General features: G+C 48.1%; 6 protein-coding genes across 6 annotated transcripts; 3 read left to right on the top strand and 3 right to left on the bottom strand.

The window, feature by feature from the left end:
* Positions 1-1057: 1057 nt before the first annotated feature.
* F4812DRAFT_377062 (HET-domain-containing protein) lies at positions 1058-3735 on the bottom strand. The gene is made up of 2 exons (XM_047932000.1): positions 3104-3735; positions 1058-3046 (listed from the first exon to the last, which is right to left on the bottom strand). Exons 1-2 carry the CDS (start codon positions 3576-3578, stop codon positions 1149-1151), a joined length of 2373 nt encoding a protein of 790 aa, XP_047790116.1. The 5' UTR covers positions 3579-3735; the 3' UTR covers positions 1058-1148.
* F4812DRAFT_427627 (uncharacterized protein) lies at positions 3722-5624 on the top strand. Its single transcript, XM_047934115.1, has 3 exons — positions 3722-4746; positions 4819-5045; positions 5100-5624. The coding sequence occupies exons 1-3, from the start codon at positions 3949-3951 to the stop codon at positions 5485-5487; spliced, it is 1413 nt and encodes a 470-aa protein (XP_047790117.1). The 5' UTR covers positions 3722-3948; the 3' UTR covers positions 5488-5624.
* F4812DRAFT_427631 (uncharacterized protein) lies at positions 5478-7138 on the top strand. The gene is made up of 2 exons (XM_047934116.1): positions 5478-5885; positions 5943-7138. Exon 2 carries the CDS (start codon positions 6135-6137, stop codon positions 6909-6911), a length of 777 nt encoding a protein of 258 aa, XP_047790118.1. The 5' UTR covers positions 5478-5885; positions 5943-6134; the 3' UTR covers positions 6912-7138.
* A 548-nt stretch (positions 7139-7686) lies between these two features.
* Positions 7687-9171, bottom strand: F4812DRAFT_427635 (DUF636 domain protein). The gene is made up of 3 exons (XM_047934117.1): positions 8385-9171; positions 8036-8244; positions 7687-7951 (listed from the first exon to the last, which is right to left on the bottom strand). The coding sequence occupies exons 1-3, from the start codon at positions 8500-8502 to the stop codon at positions 7871-7873; spliced, it is 408 nt and encodes a 135-aa protein (XP_047790119.1). The 5' UTR covers positions 8503-9171; the 3' UTR covers positions 7687-7870.
* Positions 9172-9887: 716 nt separating this feature from the next.
* F4812DRAFT_377122 (uncharacterized protein) lies at positions 9888-12053 on the bottom strand. The gene is made up of 2 exons (XM_047932001.1): positions 11310-12053; positions 9888-11255 (listed from the first exon to the last, which is right to left on the bottom strand). The coding sequence occupies exons 1-2, from the start codon at positions 11814-11816 to the stop codon at positions 9969-9971; spliced, it is 1794 nt and encodes a 597-aa protein (XP_047790120.1). The 5' UTR covers positions 11817-12053; the 3' UTR covers positions 9888-9968.
* A 159-nt stretch (positions 12054-12212) lies between these two features.
* Positions 12213-13444, top strand: F4812DRAFT_427639 (multi protein-bridging factor 1). Its single transcript, XM_047934118.1, has 2 exons — positions 12213-12913; positions 13062-13444. Exons 1-2 carry the CDS (start codon positions 12755-12757, stop codon positions 13368-13370), a joined length of 468 nt encoding a protein of 155 aa, XP_047790121.1. The 5' UTR covers positions 12213-12754; the 3' UTR covers positions 13371-13444.
* Positions 13445-13570: the final 126 nt, after the last annotated feature.

Genomic DNA, 13570 nt, shown 5'->3' on the forward strand with positions numbered 1-13570 from the left:
GTGATTTTTATTTTTTAAAATACCAGGTAGGTACAAATAATTCCATCAACGCTACGTACTATAGTAGATCTCCTTTAATCACCCACCCCCCTATTTTGCCACTTGCTGATATTTAAAATATTCCAACACAACTACTCACAGAAATGGGACCTTTACTAATAACTATGAAAGAAATATTTTGCACCAATACCAAAAGCTACTTTTAATACGATTTACAGTATTCCTTGTGGATTAATTTTAACTTGAGTATAAAATGCTCTAATATCAATGGAGAGGAAGCCTGAGCACTCGTACCTGATTGAGAATCTTAATAAGTTTCCCGTATTTCAAACCTCAGCCTCCCTAATTCTGATCCTTTAGATCTGTATTAAGCTGTTATGTCAAAAATGCTGACAACCTATTTTCAAGATTCCGCATCTCCATTGATTAAAGTACTACTCTGTTCAGGTGTTTATCAAAACTCCTTTTTCACGCGACATAAATTAATCTTTTAGATTCCATTCACGATCATCGCGAAAATAATAAAAAACTTGGGCGTGCCCATCTATCTTCGGCAAATCTAGTACGCACTTATAGTTACGGTCTAAAATGTCCGGTCCACCTCGAGATTCTAACCGCCGTTTTGCTACTTTGTCACTCAACAATAACTCTACGAATAAAGCTCGCAAAATTTAAAAATCTTAAATATCGTCAATTCAATTCCATCATTAGTATGGAAAGAGTTTTTATGTAGCTAAAACTAAAGTTATTCCAGTGGAAAATTGATTATAGTTGACTTAGCCGGAAGTCCCCATATAAAAGCTAACATGAACTTTCAACTGCGATAACCCTCCACGGTTGGTAACTGATTATATTCAAAACACTTCCATATTGATTATTGAGTTTCACCAATGCTCTATTAGAAAGAATCAAGATAGGACTTTTAGGGTTTTATTGGTGGAGATATCACAGAGTAACAAGGCTCCTTACGTTAGGTACGTTTTGGTGCGAAATAGGGGGTGGCCCCAATAAAGTTTTTATATCTTCATTCTGCCACCCGAATTAAAGTTACAGCAGAGGCAAAAAAAAAAAAAAAAAAAAGCCCAAGCGCGTAGGATTAAAAACATAATATTTTAGGATATCAATGTCAACATTAACAAGAATCGATATTAGGCCAACCATATAAGGTCTTCCTTCAACTTTCCAAACGCCGCTTCAACATTATTCCCAAAGAGTCTACCAGTCCCTAGACGCTCGTAGCAATTATCGTGTCCAGGAACCACCACGCTACTCAAGAAAAGCACCTGGTAAACCGTATGTTGGTTCGACCAATTCCCAAAACCGTAGCCCGTGTCAGACTTGCAAGTGCTTGCCACGAAAAAGGCATATATAGGACCGTTAATACGATTATTCTCTCTATTCTGATGGTCAGGATGCTCAATGGATGCCCAACCTACGAGCTCTTCCGGGGCGTCGACCAGCGCCACCCTCCTCCACATGTCCCTCCCAAAATCTGGTTTATGGTCTGTCAGTAGCGCAGAAGCGCCCGTCTCGTCTGCATTATCGAAGTGCCCATCAATAATAACCGGTTGAAGTCGTCCACCCAACTGCAGAAGAGCAAAACGGCTATCATTTCCGTACATACTTCCAGGCAACGGATCGATAATAGCGCTATCAAACTGCGGCCTCCACTCTCGGGGCGTGACTCGAATCATATTAACAGCCTTCACAGTACAGAGCTTCGTCGACTTCCAATATCGAGCCCACCGGACTCTCACGCCCGAATTAACCTTCTTGCCCTCCTCATTCGTGTGGTAAGTACCCATAGAAGCCCACGACCACGTCGGTATTCCTTTTACCCTCACCCGCACCCCACTCTCGGCTTGTTCCCACAACAGCCCGCGGATATACCCAGTCCATAACCCAGCCGCGTAGCGATATGATGGGCCGTTACCCGAAGATCTTATCTGCAAGGCGGTCCCGAACTCTTTCGCCACTCCGGCAAGGGCCACCAGTCGATCTTGCTCGACGAACGTGAGCTGGAGACCAGAATACGCCTCCACAGCCGCCTCCCACGAGTGCAGGATCTTCGCTACGCTCGCCAGACCGAATTTCATCGATACTTTAAACGCCTTGTCGACTAGCCCCTTGGGAGTCTCCCCCGCCTCTACCCACTCTTGCTTCGCCACGTCGCCGCGCACGGTCTGCGGCAGGGCCTCCTGGCACTGCATGAAGATGCCCGCGCTCGACCCCGAGAACGCGAGCAGCCGTCGGCTCAGCATCCACTCCTGGTACACCCACCCGCGGCCCAGCAGCGCGCTGGTCCCGACGTTCTTCCAGTACTCCATCGCCAGCGCCGTGTTCCCGGCAGCTTGCGCGTAGAAGTAGCCCCCCCGCGCGCCCGTCTCGCCATCTCGGTACGGGAGGCGCGTCACCCGGGGCAGATCCCGCGCTTGGAGCGCGCGGAACAGGCCTCCGGACGGGCTGGTCGCCGTGGCGGCGATGGTGAGCCACGCGTACTGGTAGTAGTCGGCCATGCGGACGGCCTCGTGGTCCCAGTCCGCGGAGTCGTCCTGCACGATGCACAGGGAGTCGATCCAGACGTAGCGGACGCCGAGCCGCAGCGCGACGTGGACGGCGTCGAGGAAGAGGGGGCTCAAGGGTGGGAAGTTGCACGCGGCCCGGGCGGGGTGGCCGCATCGCGCCGTGCGGCAGGCGTAGTTGTCCAGGAGCGTCCTGGCGCGCTCGGTGGACTCGTCCCAGCGGTGGCTGAGGATGATGTACTTCCCTGTTTGGCCCTTGGTCTCCCGGAGCACGAAGCTTAGCGAGTCGGATTCGTGGTTGGGGGTCGGCGGCTCCGCAAAGGAGACCTCTACGCAGCGGCTAGGCAACGGAGCGTTCTCAACGTCGAAGGTCTCGCACCGCGAAAGAGTCTTGTTACATTCGGGATGGTTCTCGCGGCACTTTTTGTGCCATTTCTGGATGTGGTCCAGGTACGACCACGACCAGTTGTGCGTTACTGACGAGAGACTACCTGTGATGTCCTGGGACGTATATGCTGGAGTTTCTTTAAATGCAGTTAGTATTAAATGTAGGGACCTGAAATTTTGGGATTAAAACTCGCCTGGATCTGCCGCAAGGTTGAATTGTACGGCGGGTGTCGTTGCTCCAAAGCCTATTAACGTTGGCGATTTCGATATCGTGGGTGAGACGAAGGCCCGAAGCTTTATAATATTCAACGCGGTTTCCCCTCGGCTCGGGAGTCGATCTGCTCTCTGGATCGAAAAATGGACCCAAACAGGGCCGTAGGTCATGGAGATGAGTTGTCGCCTTAGTACATGGAGACGATCGAACGAGAACCATGGTACAGGATCCGCCTCTCCCGATTGTTTTCTAATTTCGATGCTCAGAAAACTCGTCTTGTTACCGCGATCCGCAATTTTTAGGTGCTCGAGGAGCATGCTACAGAAAGAACAGCTCTCCTCAGCCGTCGCGGAGCGAATCACTGCCGCGATGGGATAGCCGCGGTAAGCGTAACCTCCCCTCTCGAAAGCCTGTATGTTGAAGTTCTGGCATCGCGAGCACAGTTCATCACTCATGGCAAGAATGCGTCTATCGTCAACTGTTTTGTAAAGTTTGGCATAGCATTTCAGAAACCGAATCTAGAATAGGTATCTTCGATAGAAACAAGGAATGCCAAGAGGTGATCGCGGTCAATTGGTCGCCTTTCTAAGGTGACATTCGTTTAATTATAGGATTCTAAGTGCGTTAGTATCATGCAATGTAAGCCCTATACAAGCATCCAAGGCGCTTACTTTGGGGTCTCAAACAATGCCCCTGTAGCATCAGCCCTGTCAACTAGATCTCTAAGTACATCGCGACCCAAATAAAGTCCCTTATTATAGGTGAATTCCAACTTCTTCTGCTCGAGCTCTACAACAAGACCCTGGCGATGAGGCGGCTGATATAATGGCTCGGGGAATCGCAGGATGGTATAGGAAAACCAACAAACGACACCTAGTCCTCAAAATATGCGTACCAATATCTGTCACACTCAACGTTATAAAGGTTTTTGTGATATGTATGGATTTGGCTTCCTGGTGGAGTGTCCTCTTACAAGAGTCCAGAGCCGATGCCGATATCACAACATTCGCGGCGCCCAGGGACATTCCCAATCGAGATGTCCGACACGCACTCGGTAGTATTATTATTATACTTGTCATCCAAGTCCCTACTTCCATACTACATATGGCATACTTCGTTTTCTTCTGGCACCGTAAGGGCAAGACATACCGACGCAGTGCCATCCTCGCCGCACTAGGAACTCTTGCGATTATCCTCGCGGGTATCGTTTTAGGTCTATCTCAAACAGCCGCAGGAAAGCCCATCGACATCGACAAGACGCTGCAATTATATCCCAAGCTGAGCGCGCAGCAAGTCCAAGAGGAATACGATAGCTTCATGCATAGTCTTTTAATGACCGCTCAATTCGTCCTCGCAGCCTCGACCATCGATTCCTTGGTGCAGGATATTATTATTGCTTTCTGGATTTGGCTTCTACCATCTTACTGGCGGATACCGGACCAGTACGAGCCCGTTGTCGTCAATAAGACGGGGAAGAGGCATCGGTTAGAGGGCGTGTCATACTCCTACTTGCCTGAGGTTGAGGATCGAGCGGATATCCCAGGTGATTCTCTTGCTGCGCTCTTTAGAGAGCATGAAAAGATAAGGATTCTAGAGCGAGCTAAGCCTGTTGATAAAATCAATGTTCGTTTTCTTTTATTTTATTTTTTTTCTTAATGTTGGAAAATGGCAACTGACTTGCTAACACGATCCTAGGAGAATCAAGGTACCGATGTAGTAGATCCCATACTGGCCCCGGGAACAGCGTCCAGGTCTTCAAGTGGCCCACGGTTTAACCCCGCTGTCTATTACTGGGCGAGGAAATACAACAGCCACGGGCTCAAGTACTTTTTGTGGTTTGCAGGAATTCTTGAACTTGCCCTATTTGCCCTCAAGGTCTCCGCGTTTTCTCTGAGCTGGGCGAATAATCTATGGCTCAGGTGGTAAGTTCTCAAATATAATTCAGTATTTACCGTCTCTAACATGAATTCTATTAGGTCTTCTATTCTAGGTCTCTGCTCTGCTTCCATAATAGTCGTTTTGCTCGTCACCTTGGCGTTTTCGATTCGGCGCCGTACCCCGCTCGACTGCAAGCTCTTTGGTGTCGTAAGGCTCGACGTACTGCTTTATTCGACCTTTTTGCTAGAGTGGCTTCTATCGGAGATTTGCTATATCGATTACTTGGTCCTACAGAATACTTCCGAGTACGAGCAGTTCGCTGAAGCGTTACGGGTAGAAGACGCAAGGCGATACGAGACTCTTAAAACGGTGGTCAATATATACGTCGTCGCCCTTGTTTTCTCGCCGGTACTGGTTGTCTGGGCGATATACCTTGTCATACAAATAACGAAGGGGAATAAATTAAAATATCATTTCGTTATTTAATAATAAGATATATACAGATATATATATCTTAGAGAGCTGGGGTTTTAATGTTTTCTTCTTTTTTTTTAAAAAAAAAATAATGTCTATTGTGTCCGTTGTTGCTAAAGTCAACGTTGTGAGTCGTAGCAGAACCAAACAGCGCAAATACAGTCCTCCATCGCACTTAGATGCTTATAAATTCAATTCTGCACCGCGACATGAATCCTAACTTGGCCGGGTACACGGGACATACTCACCCCGCGACGTCGGGCTTAAATACCGAATTGGGACGCAGATAAGAGAGCATCGCCAAATCCATGGGTCTAGGCGCGTAGCGTAGCTGTGCCGCCCGAGCCCAAAAGCCGAAGCTCAAATCACACGATATGTCAGGAACTAGGTCGGATTAATATAAGATTTATGTAAGTACCAACAGCATAAGTCCCAGGCACAATGCTACGGTGCTTAAATTCTCGCAGCTTTCTGCCGACGCGCGAGTTGTTTACTTCTGCTTCCTATTTTTCTTCCTACTCAGAAGCGCCTAGGAGGAAAAGAGAAGCCAGCACATATGCGGGACTGTCAATAAGCCAAAGTGGTAAAGAAGCTCGGAAGGACAAAACGGGCTCTTCATAAATTTCCAAATCACCATCTCCCAAGCTACAATAGCCAAGATGAAGTTCTCAATATCATTTACCACGCAACTCCTCGCCCTTGGCGCCCTGTCGCACGCGTCAGCCAGCGACACCTCCGGCGACAGCGACAGCGACTACATCCTCTCCGTCTGCTCGCCCGCCCAGCCCCCGGACCAGACGGACCCGGCGCCGTGCGTCGCGATCCAAAACATCGAGACGGCGTGCCTGCCCAACGGGACCTCGCCGCTCGCCCTCTCGGCCCACGCGCAGTGCCTCTGCGGCGGGAGCTACTTCGCCGAGTGGCTCGGGTGCCGGCGGTGCCTGCTCACGCACGGGGCGCTGTCGCAGCGGAACTTCACGTACTTCTCCGCCGTGCTGTCCAGCGCCAGCGCGGAGCTCTGCGCGGAGGGGGCCACGCCGACGGCCGCGTTCGCGACCTTATTTACCGAGGCGCAGGCTGGCGTTCCGGAGCCGACGGGGACGGGAGGGACGCAGCTGACCGATGCGAAGAGTGGGGATGCCGCTGTGAGCTTGTATTACACGGCGAGCGGGCCGCAGGGACCGGGGAGGATTACGGGGAGCGCGACGGCTGCTACGGCGGAAGTATCGGAGACAGGGACGGGGGCAGGAACAACGGCTACGGCTACGGGGGGAGTTTCTCAGAACGGAAGTGGAGGGGCGAGATCGACTTCCAACCGCCCGTCAGCGACGACTTCGAGCTCTAGTAATGTGGCTATTCCCACGGGAGCGCCTGGGAACGGAAAGGGTGCTATCTTCGCGGCGGCGGTGGGTGGTGCACTAATGGCTGTCTTATAGGAGGACTCACGATAAGAAGCACCGACGCTGTAATGTATAATGAATTGCAGCTACGAAGTATATGGATACCTTAGGTACTTAACATTAGGTGAACATAAAATCTAGTATCCACAAGCATCAAATACCTAGACTGTTTACTATGTAATTAATAAAACAACCCACGATGATGGGCAACAACAAAGCAGGTCTTACTAAGTAGGTACCTACAAAAGAAACGTGCTCAAGGCAATATATTTAAACCCGGCCAAGCACCACATTAGCCTAGCCCCTAATGGCGCAATCTACATCGTATATTACTGTAATAACCAAAACCAGACTTATCTCCATGGGGTTACCAATCCGTCCAAACCGCAGCCGTGGTGGGACCTTTACACATATACCATACTACCTTGATGGACACCTTGCTGGCCATTTTCCCTCCCCGCGACCAATCACACCGTTCGCCCGTCCCAAGTACTCCCCGGACGTACCTGTTTAAGCCTACATGAGTCACGGATCCGAAAATGCGATTACCGAAGGCGGGTGTTCCTGCGTGAGCCCGAATCCGGGGAAGGCACGACCACGTGCGGTCGCGGTTACTCCGACGTCTGTCCATGGTATCGGAGGCCGTGCACCGTCCGGAGTGTGGGCCCGAGGCCGGTCGAGTGTCCGGTAGTTTAAGCGATGCTGCTATTGATCCATGATTGCTTCTTTATCGATACGGTGGTATAAATGAGCGAGACCTGTCAAAAGTAGGAGTAAACTAGACGATACATATATATAAAAAGAAGTTAAAATAGAAATAAAAAAGAAAGTAAAATACCTAGATCTAGCTAGCACAGGTTCTCTAAGCACGTGTAGGATTTCTTCAAAATATTTTAATTTATTTATTTTCTCTCATTTGCTAGCTACGTCAACGACCAACGGCCGTCCTTCGCCCTCCTAGAAACATAATATCCAAAGCTTCATCCATCCATTCTTTACTCGGGCATGTACTTGAACGGCTTGGCCAGGTGCTCCGAGCAGAAGGGCAATTTGCCGACCGTCCAGATCTCGGTGTCCTATTCGTTGACACGCAATTGTTAGCTTTCTTTCATCTATATATATATAATAGCAACAGTGAATGACATCAAGGGCAGGCTTACAGGCTTCAACGCCTTCTTATCGGCCTCGCTAAGAGTGCCGCCCTTGAGGGCGATGATCGGGGGCGCGGCGTCGGGGTCGTGCGCAATGGGAGATCCGCACTCGGGGCAGAAGATACGGTGCACTGCTTTGCCCGACGAGCCCGCCTTAGCGTAGCTCTTGGTCGTGCCGTTGATGGTTAGCTTGTCCTTGGGGACGACAACTACGAGTGCTGTTGTCACGCTGTGCGTTAGTGAATCAGCTCTAAAAGTTGCGATTGGGGGCTCTGACGGCTTAGAAAACCCGTCAAATCCATCGGAAAAGATGGGAATGTGTCGTGAAGAGACGTATGTGTTGATGGGATATACGTACAGTAGGTAGAACCCGTTTGTCTTTGACAGTCGTCACAGTGGTCGTAGCCGACGATGAGGGGTTCCGCATCGACGGTGTACTTCACAGCTCCGCAGAGACAGTGCCCGGAGAGACCCATTGTGACTTGGAGCGTTGGTATATATATATATGTGTGTGTTACTTGGTGAATTAAGTAGATGTTGGAGATGGATGTGCTGATTTAGATTCTTGAGATGGTTGTATGACAAGATGAACTCAAAATAAAAATCTTGAGGGATAGGAAGCCTTTATTTATACGTATAATAGGTAGAAAAGTGGCTTTAGTCCGTGGGGATTACTGTGGTACCTAAGCCGAAGCATAAATGCGACCAAGTACTTCTATGACATAGCTTGGAGTGCTTCGAGTGGTCAAGCTTGAGACGAAAGCTCCCTACAGACATATCGTTAATATTAGATTGGCGGTCTATGCCTGTGCCTTTTTGCTTCTGTTATCACTCTGACGTTTGGATAATCCTTGTAATTATTATTAAAGAAATATCTACCCCGGTATACAGGAATAGCTAACGAGATAAGAGTTTCGCAGCTCTTGTCTCGCTTGTACTCATCTTCATCAAAGAAGCTTTCGTCGCGGCGGGGTTGAAAAGCTCTAAAGGGGGTCAGTGGTGGGGTTATGCGTCCCATTGCTGCTAGTCTACGTCAGGAACCTGGCTGGCATAAGCACGGAATCTGATTCCTTGCAGCCTTAATGGAGTTCGAGGTGGACCTCTCATCCAGCAGTACACTTACAACTTAGACTGATGGAGCACAGGCTATGAAGAACGTACCTACTTAAACATAAAGGCAATAACAAAAACTTCGCAAAGCATAGCCATAGATTACGAAATTCACTATAATTTTACTATATTGTGATTGGAGTTGTTTCCGTCCTGAAAAGAAGCAAGAGCTTGGACATAATTTGTCCGGAATCCGCAATACGATTAGACAGATCAACTTCCATCAACTAAACTCGGTATGAGACATACAGATTAGAATTACCGTTGCGGCGTATCGAACTAACCAACCGTAAGTATTTGTCAAACATCCCGGTCCAAAACCCCGCCGCTTGAAGCCCCAAGCTTTGATACCGGGTGCTTAGTTAGCTCCCGAAGTGGATTTGCCGATGCTGACTGGCTATTTGTATTTGGAATACTTTCGTGTTTCAATACCTGTCATACTCTTACCGTGGCGCCACATTGCGGCGTGCGATTGTTAAAGCTAGACGGCCTGTAACATATGAAAATCCACCGAGTACTTTCATCGGTTTATTCCAACGCCGTATGTGTATTACCGCGGGATTTACCGTTGTTTCTGTCTCGCGTTCCTGATTTAATTGTTCAGGCTACCGCTAGAGCAAACTTTTGTCGGGTAGCCCACATTAATTGTGTAGTCTGGAGGCGAAGCTAACCTTTTCTAAACGAACATGCAAATTGCAGAAATCCTCCTACAAGATAAGGGTTTTCAAATACGCCGCCGAGGTTGAAGAATTTCAAATAATTAAAGTAGACCGACCGAGCTCACCTCTTGCTTGTGCCCTGAGATGCCAACAAGGGGTGTTCCGAGGTCATTTTAAGAATTCAAAGCCCAAGCCAGTAATAACCTGAAAGCCCAAAGTTCGAGTTGGAGGATATCCACGCTGCCCAAGGCGATTCTGTCCGCCAGGAACAACGCCAATACCGAGTTTATGTATGCTCGTCTGGATTTATCATCCTCGTGAGACAAAACATATCCGTCCATAGATGAAAGTCGAAAGCCGCGAATATCCTTTTGAGGCCGCGTAGTTGACTTGGCTTGGCTCGAAGTCAACGGTCTCTCAATTCTCTCAGGTCTCTGCCGTAGCTCCTTGATAGCCATAAAACAGGCATAATCCAAATAATTTGCTGTTTGGAATGGCGGAGGCGGCTGCTTTTTCACGAACAGCCTTGGCAACAACTTAGGATTCGATACCCATATCGTGTTGCTTTCGCTCAACTCACAGAATATAACCTCAAAATCGTGAGCGTAGTATACGAATCTCGAATAAAATGCAGGTGTCAAGACTTTAAACTCCAATTCCTTGGCACTGACGGGCTCCTCCCTCCCTGGCGTCGACACCATGGTTTCGATGGACGCGTCGGGAATGCCACAAGGAACGTATCGTACAGTCAATGATTCTGGGGATTGTTCCACTAAATACCTTAAATATCTTCTGAATAGAGGCTCAAGTTGGACTTCCGCCTTGTTAGCATGTCGACCAATGCTCGTTTTTAGAGGCTCCGGCCGATACCAAACATGGAGCTTCTTCTGGAAGGATATAACTGCAGCTTCTTTAACAATCCTAGGCAATGTGACGAAACCTACCCACCACCACGAAGCCAGAAACTTGAATTTCTGATAGAAAGTCATCTCTGAGGGGTCGATAGCATCGCCTTCTGAGAAGATGCGAGCAACCAGTTTCTTGTGATTCTTGGAAGATATAAGATTTATCGTATTATTAATTAGCCCTTGACCATCCATATTTGGAGAAAATGGGTCATGAGCGGTAAGCGAGTATGTGCCGTTTCTAGAGTTAAAGGGAGACACGTGAAAGTCTTTTGGCCAAGTCTGTCTTAAAGGCTTCGAGTAACCGGTTTTCTGAGTTGAAATGATTTCTTCTAGGGTGCTATTCTGAGATGCTTCTAACGATTCTATTGCGTTGTCGATTGTTAGGAAATACATCCGCCTCTCGTCAAACGTATTATTAACTTCAAGAATCATTGCTGTCAGGTGCTTATCCGCGGAGTAGAGATACCAAAAGGAGATAGGGTTGAAATGGTAACCCATAAATTTTGCAGCAGTAACCAAATACGCATACGGGTACTTGGAAGCAACAACACCCTGCGTCGTATTAGTTACATCTCTTTGTAGAGGGCACACGAAGGGATGTCGCACTTGAGATTCGAGGTAAGTATCCAACTCGCCTCTTAGTCCAAGATGTCCGTTCCCCCTATTTAGGTAATCCGAAGCATCAATCTTGTACCAACCTTCAACTCCCGTTTTATTTTCGTCATTTGAGATCATGCCGCCAGCGACACCTGTCCAACCGACAGGTATCCCAACTAAGAGATACGAATAAGAAAAGGAATGCTTCTTGGGAATTAATCTGGTATGCGTAGTCCGGCAAGGGAATAGCAACGGTCGCCCTGGACCGTTCCATGGCACAGAGAGCTGTACAGATTGGCCACGACGTCGTACTTTTGTGGAATAGATGAGAGCGGCTGTAGCCACTGTTACCGCCCCAAGAGATACCTTGGCATAGCTAATCTCGAGGAACCTGGGGAAAATGGAGCCTCTAAGCCAAAAGAAGAAAAGAAAGAGGAGCACTACATCTCCAATGTGTCCGAGGGCAAGATAGTAACATAATGCGACGACACGTAGAACAAAGCTATATACTAGCATCTCGGGGAGCGTCGTCTATCGAAAAAAAAATAAATAAATAAAAAATACAAAAAATAATTAAGAGTGTGAATTTGTTGAATCTAGATTGAGGAAGGTCGTATCATGCGAACTCCTGTTATTACCCGAAAAATTACAAGTGATAGGAACTAATGAACGCAACAGATCACCGGGTTTATTAGGTTAGGCACATTGACGTTCGAGATTACGGGAGCATGCATCCGATTGCAAGTAAACAGCCACATTTTTATCTTATCGCATATCTTATCCTTGTCATATCTAAGCCGTAAGCCGGTATGACTGTTCGGCGTGCAAGTTAATAGGACTGCAAGAGTGAATCCGTGAATTTACAAGGGACACAGTTGTATTGTTCGATTTGGGATCAGAGATAATTCTTGACTTCTGAACAAGTTCATTATTTTGAATAATTTCTTGCTGTATCAACTGAAATATTTCAATTATTTGTTGTTTATCTGTAGCGCTTCTTGTTATTGTGTAATCCGTACGATGTAACATACATTGATGTATTGTACATAAATCAACCTCTTAGTGTGGCTTAGCAACAATAATCTTGACTGCTGGGCCACAAAGGCTGCCTCCCCCAGCGTAAAAAAAAAAAACAACTCCGTTGAGTCAGCGTCGGCTCCGCTTTCAGCCCACTTCACCATCATTCCTTCGCCTTCCACGGCTCTAAAAAAAGGACATCTATATCAAATCAAATAGCTCACGAGCGCAATTGCATTCTAACCTTTTTTTCCCTTAAACTTTCTCCAACAAACCTTTCTCCACACGAACAACCTTAACAACAAACCCGCGCATCCAAACCAAAAGTCGACTTCCTGAATTTAAATCCAATTTGTCGACCATCGACTTACACCGATTTTTACTATTACTACTACCACTACTACTCAACAATCAATCAATCAATCCCTGTTTTCACCATGTCTGACGAATGGGACTCGGTTACCAAGATCGGTAGCAAGGCTCGCGGCGGCGCGTCGCAGCGAGAGACCGTCCTGCGAAGCAGTTCCGCGATAAACGCCGCCAAGCGCGCCGGAAGCGCCATCACGACCGAGAAGAAGTACTCGACAGGCAATGCTGTAAGTTAATAAATATCCCCTCCCGCCTTTCTCCCATTCTCTTTCTCTATCTATATCTTCAGATGCCCCTATGACCTCATCCACTTTGTCCAGCCCAGCCCAGCCCCTACCTGGAATTCGGCGCTAACAACAGCTTCCCCCCCGACAGGTCGGCAAAGGACCCGAAGGCCAACGCCTGACGAAGGTCGACCGCAGCGACGACATCGTCAAGCCGAACACGGTGGGCAAGCAGGTCGGGGACGCCATCAGCCAGACGCGGCAGAAGATGGAGCCCAAGATGACGCAGAAGGACCTGGCGACCAAGTGCAATACCACCCCCTCCGTCGTCGCCGACTTCGAGCGCGGCACCGCCATCCCCGACCAGAAGATCCTCGCCGCCATGGAGCGCGTCCTCAACGTCAAGCTCAGGGGCGCCGGCATCGGCGAGCCCAAGTTCAAGCCCAAGGAGAAGAAATGAGCGCGGGGCCCAATCCCAATCCCCTCCCCTCGATCCCCCAATCAATCAATCAATCTCTTTCTCTATTCGATAGTATCTATCTAATTAGGCCCAGAGGGATGTTCTTTTTCTTTTCTTTTTTTTTTTAAAAAAAAAAAAAAAGGAAAGGAAAAAACAGTTTAGAACTCGGGCTGATGATAATGAATCCAATCTGAACTGAT

Source organism: Daldinia caldariorum (assembly GCF_022478825.1).
Source record: "Daldinia caldariorum strain CBS 122874 unplaced genomic scaffold F4812scaffold_8, whole genome shotgun sequence".
NCBI lineage: Eukaryota > Fungi > Ascomycota > Sordariomycetes > Xylariales > Hypoxylaceae > Daldinia > Daldinia caldariorum.

Excerpts from the sequence above, each read along its gene's own strand:
- F4812DRAFT_427627 (XM_047934115.1), top strand. The coding sequence starts at position 3,949 with ATGGCTCGGGGAATCGCAGGATGGTATAGGAAAACCAACAAACGACAC. Across the intron at positions 4,747-4,818 it reads AGCCTGTTGATAAAATCAAT|GAGAATCAAGGTACCGATGT; the intron begins GTTCGTTTTCTT and ends ACACGATCCTAG. Across the intron at positions 5,046-5,099 it reads AATAATCTATGGCTCAGGTG|GTCTTCTATTCTAGGTCTCT; the intron begins GTAAGTTCTCAA and ends GAATTCTATTAG.
- F4812DRAFT_427631 (XM_047934116.1), top strand. The coding sequence starts at position 6,135 with ATGAAGTTCTCAATATCATTTACCACGCAACTCCTCGCCCTTGGCGCC.
- F4812DRAFT_427639 (XM_047934118.1), top strand. The coding sequence starts at position 12,755 with ATGTCTGACGAATGGGACTCGGTTACCAAGATCGGTAGCAAGGCTCGC. Across the intron at positions 12,914-13,061 it reads AGTACTCGACAGGCAATGCT|GTCGGCAAAGGACCCGAAGG; the intron begins GTAAGTTAATAA and ends CCCCCCCGACAG.
- F4812DRAFT_427635 (XM_047934117.1), bottom strand. The coding sequence starts at position 8,502 with ATGGGTCTCTCCGGGCACTGTCTCTGCGGAGCTGTGAAGTACACCGTC. Across the intron at positions 8,245-8,384 it reads ACAAACGGGTTCTACCTACT|CACTCGTAGTTGTCGTCCCC; the intron begins GTACGTATATCC and ends GCGTGACAACAG. Across the intron at positions 7,952-8,035 it reads ATAAGAAGGCGTTGAAGCCT|GACACCGAGATCTGGACGGT; the intron begins GTAAGCCTGCCC and ends GTCAACGAATAG.
- F4812DRAFT_377122 (XM_047932001.1), bottom strand. The coding sequence starts at position 11,816 with ATGCTAGTATATAGCTTTGTTCTACGTGTCGTCGCATTATGTTACTAT. Across the intron at positions 11,256-11,309 it reads ATACTTACCTCGAATCTCAA|GGTGTTGTTGCTTCCAAGTA; the intron begins GTGCGACATCCC and ends AATACGACGCAG.
- F4812DRAFT_377062 (XM_047932000.1), bottom strand. The coding sequence starts at position 3,578 with ATGAGTGATGAACTGTGCTCGCGATGCCAGAACTTCAACATACAGGCT. Across the intron at positions 3,047-3,103 it reads CAACCTTGCGGCAGATCCAG|AAACTCCAGCATATACGTCC; the intron begins GCGAGTTTTAAT and ends CTGCATTTAAAG.